General features: G+C 42.5%; 3 protein-coding genes across 3 annotated transcripts; 1 reads left to right on the top strand and 2 right to left on the bottom strand.

Moving 5' to 3' along the window:
• Positions 1–835: 835 nt before the first annotated feature.
• LOC310926791 (alpha-2-HS-glycoprotein-like) lies at positions 836–2,626 on the bottom strand (the record flags this gene model as incomplete). Its single annotated transcript, XM_083888978.1, has 7 exons — positions 836–1,255; positions 1,361–1,435; positions 1,553–1,648; positions 1,741–1,895; positions 1,984–2,065; positions 2,148–2,258; positions 2,426–2,626. 7 exons carry the CDS (start codon positions 2,624–2,626, stop codon positions 836–838), a joined length of 1,140 nt encoding a protein of 379 aa, XP_083745104.1.
• Positions 2,627–5,662: 3,036 nt separating this feature from the next.
• Positions 5,663–15,451, bottom strand: LOC310927739 (protein crumbs homolog 1-like; the record flags this gene model as incomplete). Its single annotated transcript, XM_083890119.1, has 8 exons — positions 5,663–5,915; positions 6,785–6,904; positions 6,983–7,024; positions 7,112–8,033; positions 9,427–9,592; positions 9,673–10,223; positions 14,182–15,132; positions 15,403–15,451. The coding sequence occupies 8 exons, from the start codon at positions 15,449–15,451 to the stop codon at positions 5,663–5,665; spliced, it is 3,054 nt and encodes a 1,017-aa protein (XP_083746245.1).
• A 1,157-nt stretch (positions 15,452–16,608) lies between these two features.
• zbtb41 (zinc finger and BTB domain containing 41) lies at positions 16,609–24,852 on the top strand (the record flags this gene model as incomplete). Its single annotated transcript, XM_083888791.1, has 11 exons — positions 16,609–16,695; positions 17,902–19,137; positions 19,362–19,572; positions 20,847–20,916; positions 21,057–21,204; positions 21,681–21,810; positions 22,049–22,144; positions 22,269–22,375; positions 22,468–22,573; positions 22,659–22,747; positions 24,218–24,852. The coding sequence occupies exons 2-11, from the start codon at positions 17,934–17,936 to the stop codon at positions 24,850–24,852; spliced, it is 2,796 nt and encodes a 931-aa protein (XP_083744917.1). The 5' UTR covers positions 16,609–16,695; positions 17,902–17,933.
• Between the last annotated feature and the right edge of the window lie 1,498 nt (positions 24,853–26,350).

Genomic DNA, 26,350 nt, shown 5'->3' with positions numbered 1-26,350 from the left:
CAGTGATAGATGGTTTATAGGTCAGTGTTCTGAGTGGACTGGATAAACAAATGTCTGCTAAAACTGCAATCACACTTTTTCAACTTTCAACTGTAACTTCTTAATATGGCTATAAATCCTAAATCCCATGACTTTTATACATTTGGATTGGATTATTACTTGGATTATTGGTGTAAATTGTTTGGTAATGTGTAAGAAACTAAATAATCTCTTCCTTTTCACTTTTGAGAAATGTTCGAAAGATTTAATTTATTTTGACAGCAAGAGAGGCATAAGTGTAGGGCTGAACAATTAATCGAGTTTCGTCGAAATCGCAATACAGCGAGTGTAATATTTTTCTTAAAGGTCTTTATTCAAAATCGTTCAGCCGTACATGAGTGTTACTAATTCTATCAATTTGACTAGTTGTACCTTTTCTGTAACCTGTCAAAATGGCTTCTGTGCAAAGGGCCCATTGCACTTATTTAGATATGTCAGTTGGTTCACTGGTGTAAGTCAACATGATCAGCAAACACTGTTTTGCAATCACCAAACCTGTGTGATCATGAATGATCCAATGCATTCTGAGCCCGTTTATTCATTGAAAGTTCTAAAGGTCATTGTGTCCTTGGCAGAGGCCTCTTGTCTTTCACTGACTGTCCGATTCAATTTAAAGAGTACAATGACGAAAAAGCAGTGGACTTGAAAGATTTATTAAGCATGAAATGCACAACTCTCTTCCTCCACTTTCTCTCGAATTAGTCATACATCCTGTTTGTGTCATTAAAACATGTTCCTGGATCAATTCAACTTAAAGTAGCATCAAGGAAGCAAATATAGAGTCTGTGGGGCCCGTTCAGTCGAAGTATCTGATCATTCCCGGGCACCTGGGCCTGAAGAGAGCAGGGCCAGTTTGACTTATTATAAAGTGAGTTAATGTGATGTTTGGAGTCGCGGGTGCATCTCTCTTAAACCTGCGGTCCTCTTTACTGCCGGAAGAGTCTGAGGCAGAGTCGGCGGCAACATCGGCAGCAACGTCATCCTCATCACCACCACCAACAGCTAGGGCAAAATCAGCAGCCACTGCGGGGGCAACGGGTACAACTTCTGCTGACTCTGCTGACTCTGCGGACAGATGACCGCTTAGATGAGGGTTGTGGAGCGAGGTGAGTTTGTGGTGTCTTAGACCGTGCTTGCGTGACATGCTGCTCGTGTGTACGTGGACAGACGGTGGTGGGACCGCAGCCACCGTGCTGTTGGCATCCACAACAGGCACCTGGAAGATAGATATGCATCAATGGGCACAATGTCAGATGGTTTAAGTTCAGGACTCATTTTTTGGCCATTGAAAAAAGTATGTGGAGACGCAGGATATTATTACCATGGGAATGTGGAACATCTTGCATTGCAAAGTGTGAGAACCTTTGAAACCTCTAGCAGTACAAATGCCACGTTCCTGGTAGAAAGAAGGGGGAAAACATGATTTACCCTGAACTGTGAATGGATATGAAATATTTAATTACTCCACTGTATTTTTTTGTGGAAATCTTAACTGATCTTTGTGTGTACTCACAGCCGAGGGGTCACTCGTGGCCACGCAGACGTCGCCAGTGCAGTTGGCCTCAATGACCACATACTCTGCTAAATACTGGTGTCCTCCAGACACAACCTGAAACAAAGGCATTGTGGAGAATTGAAATACTGTCTAATCGTTAACAAACAGTACATCGGAACAGGTTAACACATTATGCAGACGCCAACCTGTGACGACATCCTTCCAACCTCCAGAATAGCATAAGATACATTCCCAGTATTGTTATTAAAGGTCGCCAGAGAGGTCTGCACGAAGTCCAGCGCTGCTGTGTCATTGAGTGGGAGGAGGGTGAAACAGCCCACGCACAAGTCCTCGGTCGATTCTGTGTGCAGAGAAAGACACGTGCAGGAGTGAGCGTGTAGAATGTCACTGGCATGCTCTGTATGTGTGTACAGATCAGATCGTTATACCCTCCGTTTTACACTTGAATGCGGTGACAGTGAGCACTCCGGCGACTTTCTTCAGCACCACATCGCAGTCTCCTTCCACTGCCTGGTGAAAGAAAGAATAAGTCAGTCTCAGTTGGGCGAACGTGTACGTGTATGACAGTGTATAGTGTATGCATTAGTCTCACCGTCAGCAGTTTGGGTCTGACTGTGCAGTTTGCGACAGGTGTGGGGTCCAACACGTGACAGTCCGTCTCCAGCAGGTCAACTTCCAGAACATAGACGTCGTCTCCATTGAGCTACGGATGGAGAAAACAAAAAAAAACACTGACAAGTGTGACATTTCGATTCCTTACTTTTCCTGATCAAACTCATCAACTGTGTAGGAATACTGAGATTTATGTGCAACGATACCTTTCATGACAGTATTTCTCTGTTGGGACACATCTGAAAGAAGAAGACTTACCCCAGGGAAGATCTTGATATCCTCGATCCTGTTCAGCTCGTACTTGTAGCCGTGAGTGTGCTGGCCGTTGAGGTAATCCCTGGCCAACAGAGCGGCCTCCTCTGCCTCGGGTGAGTCGCACACGGGATGCACGACGTTGACCTGAGCCCGTGCCACCGCCAGCAGCAGTACCAGAACCGCAGTGATGCTCAGGGTCTTCATGTCTGCGATAGATGCGGAGTCTCGGAAAAGTGGCGCTTTTAAAGGGCAAAGAGGGGAAGAAAAAACCTGCAGCTCGTGGTGTATATATCCTGTACTTTAAACAGGAAAACAGAGCCAAGTTAAACAAAGTGATCAACCCTCCCGACTCATGTGGGTTGTACTCTGTTTTCGGACCGCTGCCAAAACAAATTTAAGTACGATAAAGTCTAGCATGGGACATTAAATCAGAGATAATTCACTGTTTTACTTCACAGAAGGACACAAACATCTGATCTCTTCTCTGACACACCTTTGAATGAAATATCATACTAAAAACATGTGTCACGTCCAAGCACCCTTACATTGTGTAAGCAGCTGTTTGTTGTGTCCTCTGAGGTCAATCAGAGCCACACAGCAGGGCCTCACTGTCTGCGGGGGGATTCAGTGAGACTTGCTCAATGACAAGTCCGCAGAGAGGATGTTTGCCATGGTGGGGGGTGATTGGGGTCAGAGTTAAGGGACAAGGATGCACATTGCTTTCCTCTTAATATTTGCTCCCTGTTGCACCATCTGGACGAGACTTTCCAGGTCAGGATGAGGACACAACCAGAGATCTTCTGGATCTGGTGTTAGTAGTAAAGCACTGACATGAGACCTCCATGTTTGTTTTGTTTTTATCTCTTTTTTTAAGTTTACATACATATACAAACGTTGCTTTACAAAACCTATAGAGAAACCAATCCAATCCATCCAGTCCATTGTTATTTGTAAAGCACTTGTGGACCAAAGTGCTGGACAAAACAATAAATAAAAGACGGAATAAAGTAAAGACATACAAGCTCACACACACAAAAGCGATACAATACATCTAAAACAACTAATATGCATTAAAAAATAAGACATAAAACATGGATAACAGCCATTAAAACAGATGAAATAAAATTAAAATAATGTAAAAAATGGTCATCAAAACTCTTGCCACCTCTTAAATCCACATTTGGATCCTGTTTAGTTTAGTTTTGTTACTTTTATGTCATTCTTCATAATTTTTTACTATTTTTGTTGTTGTCGTCTCATTTCTATGAAGTTCCTACTATCATTGAGCATTTGTGTTAGTATTTGCATTGTAGGAAATCATTCTGATTGGTTGGCGGTGCCATGGGGATATTCCTAATCCCATGAAAACTGAAATCCCAGGTGATTTATAGTCACAAAATGTGTCTCGAGGGAGATCATATGACAACACAGCAGGAAAAAGCTGCAGCAGACTTTCTCCTGCTTTTGTGAACTTGTCTGACCCAAACAGTTTTCCTCATACCTGATAGTATACTGTGAACTGCTGTGTCATAACGGTGATGCAACACAAAGCCTGGTTGAGATTCAGAAACATTCAGATTTATGTGCAGCAGTTTAACAACACGTGCATTCTTTGTTGCAGCCGGTGTCTGGATTGTGCGTGAATCTGTGCAACACCAGACGGAAGCGGAGTCAACAAAAAGGAGGAAAAAATCAAACTTAAAATTGTCTTCGAGTCGAGTCAGTGGACCACAGGAGACAAGTGCATTAAAAAAAAGAAGACGACAGCATTATATCCACAGTCAGTGCTGCAGCATATGGGACGTGATCTTCCCAAGATGCATCAAACACAGCCACCACTCGTGAGGAGGAAGAGGTCAAAGTGTCTCATCTGTCCCGCTGAGCCAAGAGACGCTCGGTTTTGTTTTGTAAATGACAGCTGTGGATGTGGAGAGAGAAGTCGTGTTTTGGGCATTAAAAGAAAGAAATACATTTATCTCCTGGTGTCTGTAGGTTCAGGAATAATGAATGACTTGGTTTGTTCCAAGTAGAGTTGGTGATGATTCTTATCGCCCTGTTTTTGCCAAATGAAAATCTGTCTGTGCTCTGATTGTTTCCAGCTCTTTGCTGAAACCTCATCGCCTCAAAAAAGGAAAAGAAAAGAAAAGAGAGAGACACCTACAGACAGTTTAGTGACACTGCAGAGACTTTAAAGTGCTGTCACGCTGCCAAAGCTCTGCTGAGGTGCCCATCAGGACATTGCACTGTTGTCAACTCCAGGTCAGGACACGGCTTCGAACACATACACAGATGAGAGATTATTTTTTTATTATTTTTTTGCATTTTATTTAGTTTGCATTTTTGATTTGCACTCTGAGACATAGTTTACCTGTTGGTATTAGATGACTTGAATAGAAACCTCTGTTTGTTTCAATTCTCAGGAGAAAATGCACATTTTTGTTCAGAAGCAAAATATGTACAAGAGGTTTTAAATAAAAGCAGACATAGACTTTAATTATGTGTCTTTTTTAAAATTCTGCATATCACGTCTTGTATGAGTAACACGCAGAATATACTGTATTAATTTATTTTATTCTAGGTCACATACATGTACCACCATTCTCAACTATAGGTAATCTGTTCGTCATCCTTGAACAATTAAATAAAATAGACACTAATTAAAATCTATTTCTCCCGAAAGAAATATTTTGCAAAAATAAATAATAATAAAAATGAAGGCACAAGGAAGAAAAACAAACAGACTCCCAGAGCTCCGCTTTGTCCGTAAAACACGCGAGAGTGCAGACGAGGGCAACGGCATCCGAAAACCGGAAGTTCGCAAAAAAGTATTCTTGGTTCCACAGTGCAGCACAGAGTTCTACACAAACTTCCAGCCTCATAAGATTAATCTGTCCAGTGGATACATGTTATATATGACGGCAATGTGCCTGCTAGAGCCTGCAAATGATCACTTTTCCAAATGCTAACTGCTGTTAGCTCCCAGTAGCCTCTGTGACTGATGTCATTTCCTGTGTCTTAAGTTTGGTTTTACTTTTTTTTAAGGTGGACCTAAAGAGACACTACTAAACAGAGCATTCTGTACAGGGCTGTTTTGGCAGGGTGATTGAACTGCTGTGGTGCTTCTTCCTTAAGGTATTTTGACAAAAGCATGTCACAGACATGTTCATTAGGACACCAAGGAATTAGGTTAACTTGGAGAAAAAGGGTATAATATGTCCCCTTTAATAGACAAGGCGGGGCCTAATCATTAATGTAGAATCCCCAATCAACTTCCGGCTCGTCGTCCAAGCGAATGATGAGGTAGGACACCAGCTGGAAGAGGTTCTGCCACAGGCCTAAGAAGAGGTACAGGTAGAAGTCGCTGACGTCTATTTGGCAATGATCCCCCGAATAGTTCATGTCGCACACGCATTCAAAGCTGTTCACGTAGTTGACACAGAAGCCGCCGTTCATACACGGCTCTGAGGCACATTCGTCAACATCCTTCTCACACCTGGGAAGGACAAGAACACAAATGTCAATCACATGTGCAAAAACAGATTTTAGATATTCAATAAGAAGTGTGCAATATCTTAAGCATGTTAGCCACTTTATCTCACTGTTAGACAGTCTTTTCCACCTGGAAATGAAAGTTTGTGTTGCTGCACCAAAGTCAAAAGGTTCATAGGTTATGATGATATTATTTGACTGGTACAGCCCACTTGAGATTAAATTAAAATGAGTTTGACAGCCAGGGCCGGCCCAAGCCTCCATGGGCAAAATTTGATTTTGGGGCCCACTGTTACTGCCAATAATAATGATTATTTAGTATTCACACACCTACTAAACTAAAGGTATTCTACTTGTTTTACTCTGTCATGAATATGAATACACTTGTAAAACTAAATCTGAGAACTTTTTGTTGCATGAACACCAGATTTGCAAACTTACAGAAAAATCTTTAAATTTATATTTGGCAAAATCATCAAATCCCCCTACTGGCGACAGAGAATCAATAAATAAAATATTAAGATATTAAGGTCTGAAAATCTAAAAATGTGAACAATCTTTGGGAGGGATTCAAAAATACACTTTTATATGTAAACAAACACAGCATTAATTAAAATAAACAAACAAATACTTCAATAATAATGTTAATCAACAGAGGCACCCGGAGCAAGGTAATAAAAATGGTTTGTAAATAAAATATAAAGTTAAATAATCACATCTGACAACTATGTAAAAATGGTGAAAAAGCTTGGGGAGAAAAATTCTAAATAAACTACAGCAATCCAAACTTTTATTTTTTTTTAGTTAATTGTTCTTGGGGGCCCTCTAGTGGTCACGGGGCCCTAAGCAGTGAGTGAGTATAAGCTGTCCTACCACTGTCCTGTGAAGCCTGGCAGGCAGTGGCAGGTGTTGAATTGTGAGCAGCTCCCTCCGTTATAGCAGCTGTATTTCCATCTTGTACCCATACATGTAGACACAGGCAGCTGAGGAAGTCTTTAACAGACAGAAGAACAAAGAACGTTATTATGTACTTGTTTTATTTATTTATTTTTTTAATGCACCGGCACTTACGGATTTGTCTCAATGTACCACGGGATCTCAGGGACTTTGACGCTGAAAGAAACCAAACCGTCAGAGCTTGTTAGTTACAACGGTGAGTGTGATGTCAGAGACGTGTACACGAAGTGTTAATGAACTCACTTGCAGTATTGGCCTGTCATGTTTGGAAGGCAGAGGCATGAGTAGGTCTGGACGCCTTTGAGGCAAGTAGCACCGCTGCTGCAGTTGCTGTTCTCACACGTGTCAACTTCGACCTCGCACTGTTCACCGCCGTAGCCCGGCTCACACACACACCTGAATCCGCCCGCGACACTGGTGCAGTTGCCGAAGATGCAGGGACTTGAGACGCAGGCGTCCGTCGGATGTCGACACATCGGCCCCGTCCACTCGGAGGGACACGTGCAGCGATGCAGGTCAAAGAGATCCTCACACACGCCCTGGTTGTCACAGGGGTTGGGCGCGCACACACTGGATCCCGAGCAGCTGTGCTGCAGGGCGTCGTTGCCATCATTCATCCTCACAAACTGCTCCTCCTGAGGTCTGGGGAGGTTCAACCTTCTGTCCAAGTGGAAAGGAAGAAGAAGGCCTCCGATCGCCACAGAACCCAGACAACCAGACAGGTTCATCGCAGTGTGCAGGCTGTGTCCTCCTACAAAAATGTCCGCTCCCTCCCTGAGGAAATCCAGGTTTCCTGTAGCTGTTCTGGACACGCTTTGCTCCCTCTGCCTCCCGTCCACATCCATGATCCACCTGGAGGCTGGTAGTGTCTTGCTCTCCATGCTGAGCTCCACCGTGTGCCACACTCCATCACTGATGGCACCTTGGCTCTGAACTGTCACCTTGGAGGAGTCCTTTCCCTCCCCAGCCCTGATCTCCGTGACCAAATGAGAGTTGTGGAGGAACACGGTGAGGTAGGCCGAGCCCTGCTGTCCGTGCAGTAGCGTGGCAGTGGACTGTCTCGTGCGGACGCTCAGGGACAGGCCGGTGAGGTTGCGGCTAATCTTCCCGTTGCTCCGGTAGTGCAGGACACCGCTTTGCTCCCGAAATGTCACATTAGACAAACCTGAGGTCAGAGAGATAGACTGAACATTATGAAGTGCAACGGTATTTGAGCATGTGGGTTTTAATTACTATCTATGGGGAACATTAAATGTGGTTTCAGATTATAACAGAAGCACTGTAAAGCAGTTATTAACCCGTTAAGCCCTGACCATGCATGTTCATAATGTGAATAAGCATGTTCTTGGTGTATAAGGACATCTATGGACCTCAGCAAACGTATAACCAGTGATAGAAATATTGTGTCTGTGACTATGCCCGAGTACATTTGAGTAAACCAAAGTGACATTTCTATCCTAGCCCCGTGCCAACAATGATTCCATGCACTCAGATGCCATTCTGCCCCTTCAGCAACTCCTTGAATACAAATATACAAAATGTGATGATAATTCAGAGGCTTATAAACATAGATTTTTGCACTTATGCACCTTCGGACTTGATTTGTGAGTACTTAACTTTGAGCAACAGTTAAAAAAATAACACCTTTCTTTTGTTTTACTATGTTTTTAAGCAGATGAATACCATAGTAGCCCCGCTCCACTATCCTTTGTGAACATGCGACATCTGTGGGATCATTATCGTCCACAGACATGTGGCATTCGGACTTAATCTGAGCAGAGATTACCTCGTCTTAGGGGAATCCCACAGGATCCCTGCCTCAACTCTTTTCCCCTGCTGTAATCGGCCACCCTGTAATTAAACAGCACCTGCACCAGTGAGTGCTGTGAGAGGACGCCCCCTACTGTGGATGCAAAGTAAGATCAGAAACACTGATGGTGAATCTTCTTTTCACACAAAAAGAAGAAGTAGTGCCACAGCCTGGTGGCAACTGGTAGTGAAATCACAGAATCTGAACTCCTGTTTTGAGGCTTTGAGATTGGAACAACGGAAACAATTAATCGATGAAACGATAATTAATCGTTTACGAAATTAATCGTCAACTATTTTGATCATTGATTTATCGGTTTGAAGCTTTTTTTTTCATGATTACAACAAGATTTCTGATTGTTTTAGCTTTCAGCTTAAATGTGAATATTGTCTTCGTTTCTTTGCTCCACGTAACAAAGAAATCATTAAAACTGAATCATTTTTGTTTGTGGACAAAACAAGACATCATAATTTCCAGGTTTGACAAACACTGATCGCTTTCTGACATTTTATAGCCCAAACGATTCATCGAGAAAATAATCGACAGATTAGTTGCAGATCTACCACACATCACCATCATGTTCTATTCAGACCATTGATTCCTCCCATAGACATCCATTCAAATTGTCTCTGCAGCAAAGCCTGGTGGCGATTCACTATAATGTTATTTCTAAATTGGATTTATTCAGCATACTGTAAGACTATGCTCATTTTTCTTGTATATGGTTTATTGATCCAAGGATACTTACACTCAAAGCCCTGAAAGCGGGGCTGACAAACGGCACTGGAGGGGCAGGGAGACAGCTCGCACCATTTCACTTTCTCACAGCGCTGCCCTGCAGTGTTGGGGGGGCAATTACAGATGAAATCGTCCCACATGGAGTAACACACTCCCCCATTCAGACAGGGATTGACCTGGTAAAGGATATCAAAACAGTACACGTGAATCCACTGTAAGTTCTACACGTGTGCAGGTAAATGTCTGACTAACTCACAGCGCAGGCGTTGTCGCTGCTGCATCCTTTTGCGACACCGATGAGTTTCCCCAGGTCGTGAGATTCCACTGCAGTTTCTATGGGATAGAACTGCAGCCGTTTGCTGTTAATCCTCAGGTCCTGCACACATCCCTTAAAGTGGCCACCAAACGTAGCCGAGGCCCTTGAATCTGGCAGCCCACCAATGAAAACCAGATCCCCAGAGTGGGCTTGGGTGTGCCTGATGGACATGGAGCCCTGGTCTTGGGCCGACAGGAACAAGTTGGCTGTTTTTCCTTCTATCTTCACAGTCAATAAATGGAAGTGTCCGTCGCTGATAGGCGCCTGAGCAACAAGGCTCTCAAAGTTATTGACCTGGACGTTGACCCTGCCCTCCTCTAACCACAAGCGGAGGTACTGGCTGGTGCTGTTGGCCAGGATGAGGAGAAGGCCACTGGACTGTCTGGTGCGAACGAACACGGATATGATGATGGTATGGCCTGGGTCCTCATTCAAGGAGAAGACAGCGTAACTCTCCAGGTCTTTGTTTCCAAACCTTGCAGTGATATACTCTGTGTGGGTACAGGTGTTGGAGAGAGAAAGTCAAACAAAAAAATATATGCTTTTCACTTTCCTCACATCCAATAACTATGATGTTACAATCAGCATCTTTTTTTTTTGCTTTGTATAAAATGTACATAGGGAACAGCGAGCCTGGGTCTGTCCAGAGATAAATGGAATGTACCCGACACCATCTCTTAAGATAACTGAAATGAGTTTATGGGTTTATTGCCAGGTAAAGCTTACTCAATACACTCTTAGAAATAAGGGTTCCAAAAGGGTTCTTCTACAAGGGCTGATTGGAACCATTTGCTTCCGAAAAACCCTTTCCCGAAGAAAGGGTTCAAGGGTTCTTGGTAACACTAATGGTTCCAGGAAGAACCCTTTTGATCCAGAGAACCCTTTAAAACCCCTTTCCTGAATAAGCCATAAATGGTTCTACTTAGCACTGTTATTTCTAAGAGTGTACAAGGAATGTGTTATGGGAGTTGGTGCAAAACAAGAGCTAAAATACATCAAATAAATAATATTAGAGTAAAATAAAAATAAAATAGAAGAAATAAGAAAATAAAGAGTACAATTATTTGCAATGGAGGGACATTAATATAAATATGTATATTAATATCCCTATTATAAGCAAAACTCGGTGCATTTTAAAGGATGTGCAAGATGTCAGAGCAATAGATAAGACACTGTAATGTATGCACTTTTACTTTTTGCACCATTTCCTCTCTATAGGAGTGGCAACAACCAGGTCTGTGGTGAGTGCTTACCAATAGATCAACATCATGCTTGTAAGTTATATTTGACACAGTGGCCCAGCATAACCAAGTAAATACAGATATTCCCGTGTTGCAAAAAATGGATTGCTGCTGACAGAAAATGATTGAATTTCTTATTTAATGGTTAGATTTTTTACAAATGTATGGGCACCATCCATTGCCATTTACATGCAAAATGTTAAGGAAATGGCCAGAGCAACCAACAACAGTCAAAGTCAGTGTTTCACTTGCTAAAACTTGAAAATGCAACTCCTCTGCCTCATGACTAAACTATTATTTGTCACAGTGAAGGCCTTCCAGCTCCACTCCTGACACCCAGATTTTTTTTTTTTAATCCTTGGCCCAGGTGTTCCTGTGAGTACCTCCTAATTGCATGATTGAGTGGCTGAGCACGGTGCTATTTCTACTGGCTCAGTAAGCTCCTTTAAAGTTCACAAACTAACTCCATTATCTCGAAACCAGTCAGATTCCTGCAGTGAGGCCACTGAGGATGAACTTGGCGGTGACTCGTCCTTGTGCTCAGGGTTCTGTCTCGCTATAACTCTGTCGACGGAAGAGTCACATGTCAAGGAAGAACACGCTTAAATCCAGTGACGGACGAGCGCTATCTATTTCTAACTATCTGTTTCACAGCATTTTTGTGTTTCGAGGTTCGTGTGGTTTAGCGTTTTTTCTTCAGGGAACATGGGATGAAAAAGAAATCTATAGTATATATAAAAAGTCTAGTGAAGAACACTTAGGAGGGTTTAATGGCAGATGTTTAATAAAGTACTAGTGTGCTTATATAAATGTATAACCTCTTAAAAATAAATTAGTTTGGCTTTCTAGATTAACCCTTTAAGGCAGGGGTGTCAAACTCAAATACAGAGTGGGCCAAAATTTAAAACTGAACAAAGCCGCGGGCCAAGGTTGAACAAATTAACCTTTTAATAGGGACCCAAACAAGTTTTGCATTGAATATTGAACAAGCAAGGGTTATATAACTTTATAGTGACATGCAAAATCGAGTTTCAAATACTAATAATAATAATTAAAAAATATCAATGGCATATCAAATAAAATTTAAATAAAAATTGAATGCACCCTAAATACAGGATAAGCGGTAGATATTGGATGGATAAAAATGTAATGCCTCTTTTCTATTTGCAGCCTTCTGAGGTAAATATCAAAATAAACTTTTTCCACAGGCTAATAATAAATTTGAAAATAAAATAACAATAATGAATGAATCAAACATTCAAGCCTTGAAGTAGCAAGAGAAAGTGCATGAATAAAACGTTAATTATTAGATTAAGATTAAGAACCCTTTAAGTCCCGCAAGGGGAAATTTAATTCTGCAGTGAGTTAGTGAACACACACAGCACACAGTGAGGTGGAGAACATGCTAACCCAGCGCAGTGAGTTGCCATGCCAGTGAGCGGCGCTCGGGGAGCAGTGAGGGGGTTAGGTGCCTTGCTCAACAGCACTTCAGCTGCTGTTGAGCAAGTCCTTTATTCGTCCCACAGTGGGGAAATTTACAGAAGGTATGCGTTGGCCGGGAATCGAACCCAGATCAACTGCTTGGAAGGCAGCTATGCTAACCATTATACCACCAACACATTGCTCAGTTTGCTACACTGATTTGCTTTAACACTGAATATGGAACAAGCAACGCTTATATAACTTAATAGTGCAAAATCAACTTTCAAAAAACGAAAAAACATCAAAGGCATATTAAATAAAATTTAAATAAAAAATTGAATGCCTCTTTTCTATTTGCAGCCTTCTGAGGTAAATATCAACATTAACTTTTTCCACAAGCTAATACATTTGAAAATAAAATAACAATGAATACAAAACAACAGCAGAGCATTATGGGATTTGTAGTATTAGCGGTGAATGCGGTGTTACAACAGCGGTGCCGCTGTATAATACCGGCGGGCCAGCTCTAATGTTAATTTGATATTGCCTCAAGGGCCAAATGAAATTACACGGCGGGCCAAATTTGGCCCGCGGGCCAGAGTTTGACACCCATGCTTTAAGGTACTACTCAACCATTTGGTCGACCACACTTTAAGTCACTATGTCTCATTGAAAAATGCATCAAGCTGAACTCACTAACACTAAATTGATGTGACTTGTTCTGAATGTTGTACTTTATGAATTATGCAAACCAGGTTTATTATGAACAGACGTCTCAACCGTTTGGTAGAGGCCTGTATCTGAAATACTGTGGGGCCTAATTTTAATAAATAAATAAATATTGACTGTCGTTATTGACATCATAAGTAAACATAAATAAATAATTTTTCCTTTGCTTTTTTTCTTGGTGTGTACCTTAAAGGGTTAAGAAAAGACTTTGATTTACTTGCTTTGCACAGGCTGCCGTCTTGTGCCGTAAAAGGACAAACCAGACAGAAGTGGAACTTCACATTTTTTAAACTTACTACACACACACACACACACACACGCACACGCACACGCACACGCACACACACACGCACACACACACGCACACACACACACACAAAAGAACAACATCCTGTTCAACACAAACTGTACTTCTCGAATATTTCAACAATTTTTCTTCAATATTTTCTCTTATTTGGTGTATATTTATTGTTAATTATTTTTACTGGTTGGTTTTTGCCTCATACTTTCACTACATTCCCCTTTCTATTTAAAGGCGCCATATGTAAGAATGTGGCCAGAAACAGTTACATTAAAATTAAAAATACCAACATCTTTTAGGTTTTCTGACGTAACTGGCAACCCGTGGTTGCGCGGCAGCTGAGACTCTACTGACTGCAATGATTGGTAGACGGCGGTAGGTGGCGCCACATGCCAAAACATGATTTCAAAACAAACATGATTTGCAGTCTGCAAAAGATTTTTTTTAACGCAAATATTTTGGCTGTAATGTTGTTGTTGGTGCGTTCAGTTTGTTATATGAACATTATTCCTGAGTCTCTGTATATTATATTAGGAGGATTTTATGGCCAGCTGCTTTAGATTTATTACATAATGCACCTTTAAACATTTTAACTGTGTGTGTGGTGTTTGCAGAGTCTGGATGTGTGCAACGCTGCAAATGGATTTGCCCATTTGGCATCGATAAAGTCGTCTGAATCACCAGCAGATGCCACTGTTTCTGACACACTGGACCCTTTAAATTTGCATTCTGTGCGTGTGCGAGAGTGGGACTTACCCTCTGCACAGTCGTGCCCCTCATACGGTCTGTGGCACTCACACGTGTAGCTCCTCCAGCCCTGGCTGACACAACGTCCACGGTTCTGACAGGGGCTGCTTTCACACTTGTCTTTGTCACTGCATCCTAGGGTAATGTTTGTCTGAGTGACTGAATTTTCTGGTAACACCAGATGTGAATCGACAAACACATCTCTGAAGCAGCCAAGAAAAGCAGATGGGTTCACTGCTTCGTCCACTGCTCGGTCCAAAGCCCTCGCCGCTCCTATGAGGAGACTTTGACCAACTACTCCTGGCTCGGTGAGCGCAGAGGTTCTGTCCAGCAGCTGGACTCCATCGCTGGAGTCTGTGGGACAGTCTCCTTCAGTGCAGAGCAGCCTGATGTGACTGACCACGCTGCTCAGTGATGCTTCTACTGTGTGCCACTTCTGGTCTGACAAGTACTCTGGGAGTTCTTGAACCAGTGTGCTTGTGGCTTGACCTTTCAGGCGACGGAGGCGGAGATGCCCATCCTTCAGCTCGATGCTGAGGAGCAGGTCATCCACTCGCCGCTGCATGAGCGTACCATCTGCTCCCTCTGTCTTGAAGCTGAATTTGACCCGAAGAGGAGCGTCTGGGTGTAGAAGCTGTGTCTCTAAGTAAATGTAGCCTTTGGACTCAAATGAAAAGACCGTGGGGGTTTCGCATTTTGGCCTTGTGAAGCCAGCAAGGCAGACGCATGCGTAAGTGTGCCGACCGTTTACAAGTAACGGAGAACAAACTCCTCCGTTCTCACACTGGTCGTCATCACAGCCTGAAAGTGCAACTGTGCAATTCTCACCCCCATACAGGCGTCCATTTTGTCTCTGCTGGGAGCAAAGGCATCTGAATCCCCCACTGTGGCTCTCACACATGCCACCATTTTGGCACGGCTGCAGTTCACATCCACTGATGTCCTCGCTCGACAAAGTGCCTGTCAAGACAATAACCATTCACTATGAGTTTGTACACATAACATTCCACTTGGTCTGAGATATTTGACCCTGCTATGTGTTATTAAAATGAGTAACAAACTATTTAGAGATATCTAGACTCTCTAGTATATCATAGTCCACTCCCACTATTTCCACATATAATGAGTATTACTATTATGTGAAAAGACAATACAAGGAAATTCAAGACTCTACACAGATATTTCTGGCCTAGAAATATGATAATCCTTCATCATGTGTCCAAATATTACCTGCATAAAGCAGCAATAACATCCACACATGAACGCTGTACTGCAGCATTGTTCACAAAGGTCGTCCAAATGTCTAGATGTTTGGCAGTATCTTCATTTCAGGTCAGTGACAGGTGTCGAGCACATAATATTACGTCTGCTGCGGCTCCATCTTCAGCTCTGCTCCTCCACACATGTGCCTGCTTACTGAAACGCATGGAGTGCTGCTTTCCCAGACAGAAGGGATTAAGCTAATGTACTTACAATGCCTTACAATTCACATGTTGGTGAAGGGAGAGGCGTTCATCCAGGAGCCTCATTTTGGCATTTTAAATTTTCCCTGACCGAAATGTGATAAACTTTAAAATTTTACAAATGAGGCTCAACCAATGAAAATGGGTGAACTACAATTTAGTTCTTTTTTTTTGCAATCTTAAATGTTTTGTTTTCATGTCCAACACATTAATGTGCATATCCCGTTGGATATGGAGATGTGTATATGTGCAAGCACACATGTACTACATGGTGTTACGGTTAGAGTCAGTGAAGACATGATTAAAGAATTACAATGTCATTTATACAAGCAGCAGCGGACATTGTCGATAAAAAAAAAATTATGCCAATACTGACTTTTAATTATAGTAAAATAATAATAATGGTGATGATATGATAATAATAATAACAGTAGCCTTGAAACTGGATCTGGATCCTGCAACCAGATATATATGCAACCATATATACACATATAAATGTATATATGTGTGTACATATACATATATGTACATATATATATGTGCGTATATATATATATATATATATGTGTGTGCGTTTATATACACACATATATATGTATATATAATATATATACACATATTATTATACACATACTATGTGTGTATATATATATACATATATATACATACATATATACACACACACATATATATACATACATATATACACATATATATACACACACACACATACATAAACATATATACACACACACACACGTGTGTATATTAACCTATACATATGAAAAAAAACATAGTAATTGTAAGTGAGTTGTAACTATCAGATACATGTAGTGAAATTAAAGCATACAGTTATTTTGTTAAGTAATCTAAGCTGAACAGGTGGTTAGTAGCTAATCACAGAATGCTACTTACTTAGAGACTACATTACCCATGATCCCCTTGCGCCGAGCCCTCTCTCGTAGAGCCCTTTCGTAAACCGTGTGGAACTGCGCGTAAACGCGTCCTCTTCGCTCGATTCGTGTGTCAGCTTTAATGATTTTGCACAGACTGAAGACATGTGAGTACCGCCGCTCGTTATTCTCCCCCGTGTGTTGTTGTTTTTCTTCCTATTTTTCCTCCAAGCACAGCGCGAGAGAGCGGACAAAAGCGAAAACAACCAATGGGCGAACACTTTGTTGCCGGGTCCGACATTTTCGTGCAATGGCGACTTTCACATCGTGAGCAGGAAACCACTATTCGTTTGTTTGTTTTCCACTTTACGTTTGTTGGCCCGAGTCTATGGTGTTTATTTAGACCTGGTCCACGTCTCTCAGGTAAAATGTGTCCCTGGGGTTTCGTGTACAAGTGAATTCAAGTGTAGCAGCGAGGGTCGTTTGTCCGCGCTCTCCTCAAAGGGGGGTCTGCTCGTCACAGTCTTGTATTCACTTTATGTCAGCGGGGTCCTTCAGGTGGAGATGCAAACGTGTTCATGTTGTTCTGCGTTGTTCACTGAGCGCGGCTTCTCCGTGTGCGTTGATAATTAGCGGTAATTACGCATCTTTAACGTCAGTCGCTAATATCCTGCGTCTTTTCAAGCGTGCACAAGTTAGCAGGAGGTTTGACGCAGGCGCAGCTTGTGAACAGGCAAGGCAGGCAACTGGGCCCCCCAGTTGGGGCCCCCACTCGGAGCCTGGGGGCTGTTTTTACTGAAATGTGCAGTGACCAGGCGCATTCCCATCCCCCTTAAAAAACAATGGGCGATTTGCAATGACATCTCACTAGGAAACATCCCTAAAGGGGCCCCACCTCACGTTAACCTGTGTGAAGTTATCGTTCTGCAAGTTGGAAAATGAAGAGGATTATTTACAGTGTAATGTATTTTTTTTAACTAAGTTTATGTCGTTTTTAAAAGCTATTTACAGCCATTTCCATGTTATTTCATTCATTTCGAAAAATATATATATATATATATATTTTGAGCTCATACATTGTTCATTGGTGTCAGATTATTTATAACATAATGGTGATGAACACTGGTTGGAAGGGCCCCCTGGGAATTTTTGCTTAGGGCCCCTACAGACATTTTCTCAATCAACAAATAGACATTTTCCCATTCTGATTGCTGTAGTAGTTGCCAATGGTAGGCAGCTACTCACTACAGGTGAAGTTTTGTTGATATCAGCCATTAATGTGAAACAGTATGGATGCGGTCCGCCAGGCTTATAATACACTGGGGGAAACCCTGAATTGTATTGTAATAACTCGTAATAACTGTGTTTTGCAGGAGTGATTCACGGTAGCCCGTCAAACGCACAGATGAGGAGAAAACCCAGCGCCCGTAGGCCGGTCAGAGGTGGTGATGAATGTGCCACAGAGCTGGACACTGTGCTGGGCTTAAACAGACCGCCACCCCGCTATGAAACTGTTCCTGACTCACAAATCCGGCACCTGACTATGTCTGAGCACAGTCACAGCCTCCTCAAGTTTTTAAATGAAGATCGGAGCAGGCAGAAGTTCTGCGATGTGTCTGTGTCTGTGGGTGGGAGGATCTTCAAAGCCCACAAGGTGGTTTTGGCCCATGGGAGCAGCTACTTCCATGCTGAGCTGTCCAAGAACCCTACTACAACGCACGTGACTCTGGACCATGTCGAGGATTCTGTTTTTCAGCACCTGCTGGGCATTTTGTATGCCTCTGAGAGCGATGTCAGGGAGACGGACCTCCCAGCTCTTACTGAAGCGGCCCGATTCCTGGACATGATGGATGTTCTAAAACTGCTGTGTGAGGAAGAGGAGGTCCATCCTGTAAGTGTGATACAGGATCAGGATGAGATGAGAAAGTCTCCTGAGGTAGAAATGATTTCCAGTGACTCACCAGCAGGTGACACAGACATCCAGAGCCCATTTGAGCCAAGCAGCCCATGCAGTCAACAGTTCAGCTTCGACAAGTTAGTGCAGAACCACTTTACTGAGCCTAACAGAGATTTACCGCTAGTAATGCTAACTGAGGAAGACAAGACGGCAGGTCAGAGGAGCGTTGTCACACGGAGATCAGCTCGAAGGCGGAGTACACCCACAAAGTACAAGAGAGAAGATGTAGAGTACTTCGTCAACAGACTAGTGGAAAAGCAAATTAATTTATCACTGAGCGTGCAACCTGAAGCCAGAGCGGAAGAAGCAGGAGAGGTGGCTGTAGAAAACCAAACGTCCAAAGGGGACACGAATGAAACAGCCAAACCAGCTCACATGGAGCGCATCGTGGAGGATGATGAAGGAGTGGACATGAATGAGAACGTGGTTGCTCAGAAGAGTGCTGCTGAAGTTTGCGCAGCAGACAAGAGTGAAAGCAAACAGAGTTCAGACGAGTGTCAGGCTGCTCAAAAGGAGGTGGCGCCTGGACGAGCAGCAGGTGGAGTCTCCCAGAGTCCAGCTTATCCTGAGGGTCTGGCTCCTGTCATCGTTCAAATCTCCAACAAGAAGACCCTTAAGTGTCCCAAATGTGGCAAGACCTTTGACCGTGCAGGTGAGAAGCATAGAGTAAGGTCTAGTGTGTTTAATAATGTTGTCGTAGCAGTTTTATAAAGAGTGTGTTACTCTTATTCATGAGCTCACCAGGCTGAGATTCTGAACCCAGGCACTGTATCTAGTTCTTATGTGGTTCGTATTATAAAACCCACTAGTCGCAGTGCAGTCATGTTGTTTTGAAAGTGTATTACTATACACTAATGTTTGCCTCCTTTTGTTTAGGGAAGTATGTGACTCACACCAGAGTGCACACCGGAGAGAAACCGTTCAAGTGTGATATCTGTCTGCAGCTCTACTCCACCAAGTCCAACCTGACCGTGCACAAGAAGAAGCAGCACGCCAGCGACACTCCCTTCCAGCTGAAGGAGCACAAATGTCCCTTCTGCAGCAAACTCCACGCCAGCAAAAAAACCCTGGCTAAACACGTTAGGAGGTAAGACACTGGCTTAGCAAAGCACCTCGTCGACTGTCGGTCCAACTTACCATTCATCGCAGCTTACCTTAAAAAATGATCACAATATATTTGCTTATGTTATCCAATTTCGATTTGGTCACAATTTATTTTTAGTTTTAGAGCATCTGTACTGAAAACTGAGTAAACTAGAGATTAGCTCAACATTTTACTAACACGCAAAGCAATGTAGAAACCTATGAACACACACACATCCACTTAATTCACATCCTTCATCCTCCTTAGAGGCAGTTAAATGTAAACATTGTAATATATTAATAGTATAGTAACATATGAAGCAAAATAACATGCCAACTAAATTCAGAACTGTGGGTCCAGCACCCCGTGTGATCGAGTAAATATGCCCAAAACTGATCACCGTAATCCACCTGGATTTCATCACGATCTCTAATACAAACACTTGCTAACACTTCAGATTAGGAACACATATTCACCATGAACAAGGTGCTTACTAACATGCATACAAGTAGCATACTAGCCCTTTATTAGTAAATATAAACAACATGTTAACACCTTATGAAGAAAAATCTTAATTCATTTCGTAATAGAGGTAGAATAAGGTTATGTAGAATAAGGTGTTAATACGTGCTTAATGATTACTAATAAAGGGCTAGTATGCGACTTATATATGTTAGTAAGCACCTAGTTAATGGTGAATATGTGTTCCCTAATCTAAAGTGTTACTAAACACTTTAGATCTCACAAGGCTTAACCGGCATTATGTGAACTTTTGAATATGGTGGTCTGTTTTGCTGCTTTCTGAGCTTGTAAACAAACAACGGATAATGCAACCGTGTTGATTGTTAACAGGTGAAACATAATGGACTGCATTCTATTCATTCAACATTCTAAGTGAAGTGTGCTAGTTAAGCCTTGTTCAGGCTGTTGGGGAGAAGTATTGGAGAAATTAAAACTTTGACCAGATGATGGCACTAGATCGTAAATTAAGTGAACACCAACAGCTGCTATAATCCCCCCAGTGTGTGTTATTCATACAAAGAAGTGGAAATCAAAGAGAAAAAGACCAGGGATTAGCAGCTTTATCCAACATTACTAAAGCTGATGTGGCTGAAAACAACTAGTATTAAATTATTATTATATGTATGTAAACATGGTTATCAGGAGCAGACAACTGTATCATAATGCTCATGCTGACAGTATTGAGGTTTTTTAGAGCACTACTTATGACCACTATGACCACATAAGCTGTATGATCTCCGTCTCTGTTCTGCCAGGTTTCACCCAGACAACATCCAAGAGTTTCTTTCCAAGACGAAGAGGAAGAGTGAAGGCTGGAAATGTGCTGTAAGTTCATAACATATATACGTGATTGCACAAGTATACCGAGGACGTTTATGGTAGGACTCAACTGCCCAATGGATGAATAATTGAAATGCATTGTATGTAAAGAGATATTTTAACAGCCGCTAATCCTTCTTAAACAGATTTGTCTGAAGACCTTCACCCGCAGGCCTCACCTGCAGGAGCACATGATCCTACACACTCAAGACCGGCCTTTTAAATGCCTTTTCTGCGACGAGTACTTCAAGTCGAGGTTTAGCAGGCTGAAGCACCATGAAAAGATCCACTTAGGTGAGAAGTGCACAATGAAAATTCCTATGCTTATGTTTTCTTATGCAAAAGGGAATGCTAACAGTAACATTTTTAAGATAGACACAATTCTAAAGCTGGGGACATTGACATTGGGCAGAGTCTGCACCAGTTGGCACAGAAACTTTAGCGTGTGAGGGAAACAGACTTGACCTCATGTCGCAGTCAATCTGGACACAATCGGGCAGTGTACTGACTCAACAAGTTGCCAACAGCAAATAAAAGAGGAGATGGGACACAGGAAATGGACAAAGAAAACAAAGACGACAGGAAGTAGCAGGAATATCTAAACAACGTTGTTAAATGTGTGATCCCCCAGTCTGACAGTTATGTCGCGTGTCACGGACACACGCACAGCCGGTCCCCCAACACTTACGTGAGCCAACAAACGTGTCACTGTAAATGCAATCGATGCATTTTGACGACAATTTTTTCATTTGTTTTGAATCATTTCTCAGGTCCTTTTCCCTGCGAGATCTGCGGCCGACAGTTTAACGACACAGGAAACAGGAAGCGACACATGGAGTGCACTCACGGAGGCAAAAGGAAGTGGACTTGCTTTGTGTGTGGGAAATCTGTTAGAGAAAGGTACGTCTCATTTCTCTGAGACATAATCTGTACTTTTAAAGGCGTAACCCCTTTTTTTTATGTGTTCTCAGTTGCTTTAGTACATTTCTTAAATCAGGGTCACAATTCTCAGAACTACTTGTTAAACCTCCTTATTAGTCACTTATAAATGTCTGCTCTTTCCTCCATTATCAGTTGTTTATGTCATGTTGATAAACATGTACTATACAGAATGTAAAATAATGATTTCTACCTGCAGGACGACCTTGAGGGAGCACATGAGGATCCACAGTGGGGAGAAGCCTCACCTCTGCAGTATCTGTGGTCAAAGTTTCCGTCATAGCAGCTCCTACAGGTCGGTGACGTGAGGCTGAGAGAAGAAGTTGGATGTGGTTAACTTGTGAATGATTCAAGCTCTTGAGGTTTAAATGGTTGATAATTGAAGTTACCTGTACTGAAATAAAGTGTCCCATGAACAGGCTTCACCTGAGAGTCCACCATGACGACAAGCGCTACGAGTGCGACGAATGTGGGAAAGCCTTCATACGCCACGATCACCTCACCAAACATAAGAAAATACACTCTGGTACGGTTGAAAACTGCTTTGTTTCACTCACACACTCGTTGCAGTCAGTACAGAGGAACATGCCGTTAATCCTTCTCACATATTTGTTGCAGGGGAGAAAGCACACCAGTGTGAAGAGTGTGGCAAGTGCTTCAGGCGCCACGATCATCTGACTGTCCACTACAAAAGTGTTCACCTGGGAATAAAAGTTTGGCAGAAGTACGTTATCAAACGTCACGTATTTGTTCATGTAATAGCGGTATACGATTGTTTCGGTCTCTGTTAATGAGGACTCTTTTCACAGGTATAAAACTGCCGTGCATCAGTGTGAGGTGTGCAAGAAAGAATTTAAAGGAAAGTCCAGTCTCGAGATGCACTTCAGGACCCACTCTGGTAAGAAAACGAAGACGTCAGTTACTGAACATGCATGAAGAGTTTCCTTAATCCCCATGTTTCAATCTTTGTGTTTGCATGACACGTGTACGATTGTTCATGATTTTCAAGTACAAAAAACACATAACAGACATCATTTTTACTAGTAGAAAAGGAGAACCAGTAATGCTTTCCGTAGAACCAACAGTGTGATTAAGTTTACGTTTAAAGGTGCCATACGTAAGAATGTGGCCAAAAAATGGTTACTTTATTCCAAATTCAAAATACAGAGGTCTTTTAGGTTTCGTTTTCTGACGTAACTGGCAACCCGTGGTTGCTCGGCAGCTGAGACTCTACTGGCTGCAATGATTGGTAGATGGCGGTAGGTGGCGCCACATGCCAAAACATGATTTCAAAACATAAAAATCATTTGCAGTCTGCAAAATATTTTTTTTTAATGCAAATATTTTGTCTGTACTGTTGTTGTTGGTGAGTTCAGTTTGTTATATGAACATTATTCCTGAGTCTCTGTGACATATTAGGAGGATTTTATGGCCAGTTGCTTTAGATTTATTACATAAACATACGCTCAACACTTCCGGTTGAGCGTACGCTGGCGCGGTTGGCTGCCGCTGCTCTCCGGCCCCCCCTTCCTGATCTTAACTGTTATCTGAACTTTTATCGTCCTGACTCAGACAAAAATGTTGGTTTTATAGTGTACACTGGTTCTTCTGCAAACGACTTGCTGTTAGCACCGAGTGTGTTTATCTTTATGGACGTCTTTTACCTGTTCGTGGCGCTCTTACTCCTCCCGACCGTTATCTCCTGGTGCCTCTCACTCGCTCATCATGCGGATCTACCTGCCTGAGGCTTGTTCTCCTCTGGACTATTATGTCCATCTTATTAAATCCTTCTTCAGCCCTACTCCAATACACAGCTGCTGAGCTCCTCCAGGAACTCCCTCCCCCCCGGCATCAGGAACATCGTTTCATTTGCCATCTTCAAATCCCACCTGAAAACCCACCTTTTTAAACAGGCCTACTCCCTCTGACTCTTTAACTCTCTACCCGTTGCTCTTACCTTTTGTTATTTTTATTTTGTTGTTGTACGGCGACCTTGAGTGTCTTGAAAGGCGCCTTAAATATAATGCATTATTATTATTATTATTGTAATGCACGTTTAACGATATATTATTAAACATAACTTACCGTTACTTTATCTGTAATCACTGGAGTGCAAAATCTCTCAGATAACACGTGTAGCAGGCAGCACAAAGCTGGTATCTCTACTCTTGGCTCCCACCTAGTGGGTGATCTGTCCCTGAAATGCGTCTCTCATTTACAGCCATTGACAGAACAGATAAAACATACGGGTTTCATTTATTTCACTTTTGTCCTTTGAGAATATGCGTTGCTGTCCTGGGTTGGACTTAATCAAAGCATCTTTGATAACTTTGACACTGATGTGTCTCCACTTGTGTTTGTGTGACAGGTGAGAAGCCCCACCGATGTCCCGAATGCCACCAAACATTTCGGATCAAGAAGACCTTGACCAAGCACATGGTGATTCACTCGGACGCTCGTCCTTTTAACTGCCCCCACTGCAGTGCCACCTTCAAAAGGAAGGACAAACTGAAGTACCACGTTGACCACGTGCACAGCAACCGCTTCGCTGAGCAGCCCATCGGCACTGTCAGTGAGGACAAAATGGTCTCCATCCCTTTTCCAGAAACCTCAAAGGCGTACCGAGCTGAACCCAAGTCAACTCTCCAAAGCTCGCCTTCTCCTCGGAATGTCTGCGTGCCGGTCACTTCAGTTCCTGCCCGGATGGCAGGAGGCACACAAGGAGATCTGAGCACTCAAGGGGGCTCGTCTCTCTCCTCCCAAGCTCACAGTGTTGCGAGCATGCAGGCACAAGGGCAGCAGCAGAACTCTGGCTACCAGGCGTCCACAGAGCTGGCGTACTTAGAGAAGTACAGCCTCACTCCCCAGCCCTCCAACATCGCCCACTCTGTGAGGTCCAATCAGATGCTGAACCCCAGAGAGCAGTCCTACCTGGGCACGTTACTGGGACTGAACTCGGGTTCCTCTGTACAGAACATGACCAACCCTGATCACGCACACTGACACTCCCCCAGTCCAAAACATGGTCTTAGCGGTACAGTTTTAACAGTCTGGAAAAAGCTAATTAGTTAATTAGAATCAGAAGAAGAAGAAGAGAGGCTACACTATTCACCACTAAAAAAAAAGAAGAAAGACTGTGTTGTGATTGGCCAGCCATCGTGGAGCCTTCCCAACTGTCTTGTGATTGGCCAATACCCGGAAGTGACATAATCAGCACAGAATCGCAGCTCCCCTCTCTGGAACGGTGGATGCACTGCTACTCATTATCAAAACATTGTTTTAACAATGTTTAAAAATAGTTTCGTCACGACTCCCCGCCACAGTCCCTTTTATGACTTTGACCCAGAGTCAGAAGACACTGTCGCTCGTGAAACACCTCCACAACGGACGTTATTCTTCTTCTGCGGTTCAATGTACGCAACTGGATGTTCCCGGACTAGTGTCCGGAGCAGGAGGATGAGCCTGAGATTACAATAAAACACAGCATTCTCAGCAATGGCTAAACTGTTTGTTTCGAAACTTCAGGGCTTCATAAACAAGGTAATGACGCAGATACACACTAAAAACAGCGTTAATTGGAACTTCCGGTCTCGGCCCGCTTTAAATAATGCATTATTGTGTTGGTCTCTTTCATAAAAACCCATTAATATACATTGAAATTCGCGTTTGTGACGTGACAAAATGTGGATGTATACATTGTGATTGGTGGTACTGTCTCTCCAACCTGATGATGCAGCATGAACACAGACGAGATGTGTTTTTTTTTCTTCTTAAGCAGAGCATTAGTGAGCACAAGCGTTTAACGTTGATGTACTAGTTAAAACATTAACTCTTATCTTTAAAAAAATAAAATAAAACCCCAGCTGTTTTTAAATGGTGGTGGATTTGAATGATCTGAACATAATGTTTGACAGACGGACAGCCTGACCAGTGAAGTGAGTGAACTATCACATGATCACAACCCTGAACAGGTGGACCCAGGTAAATAATGGATGATTGGTTATTTCTGTTGAATGATTCATACATGAAAATTTCAAAAGATCAGTGGTGCAGCGTTTATTCAGGCCAATCCAGCAGTCGTTTTTGTGTGGCTTCAAACTCACACACCATTTACTACCATGTTATGTAGAGATCAACACATGGTTATCATGTATTGCCTGTACACATTTACAAAAGGCAGAACGTCATAATCACAACTTTAAAGTTTCCAGTCTGGCGTCTGTTTTCAGTCAGTGGTGAAAAGACGAGACAAGGCGGCGTCTTCCTTTTCAGCATCAGCAGGAAAGCTGTACAAGAGAGTTCACAGAAAGTAAACAATGAAAATAAAATCATACAAACTGCTGGAAATGGTATTAATGTGTAATTGCTTCATGATGGAGGAACCCTTACTTTATTGAGCCAGCTGCAACCTGAAAAATATCACATGTTAGTGCAGGGTTAGAAGTTAGAGGTGGAAAAATAATATTATATTATAATATTTTTAACATTTCTGTGTTAAGTG

This window comes from Microchirus variegatus (genome assembly GCF_963457635.1).
Source record: "Microchirus variegatus genome assembly, chromosome: 5".
Taxonomy (NCBI): Eukaryota; Metazoa; Chordata; class Actinopteri; order Pleuronectiformes; family Soleidae; genus Microchirus; species Microchirus variegatus.
Note: the sequence above shows the minus strand (reverse complement) of the source record. Positions and strands in the feature narration are given on the sequence as shown.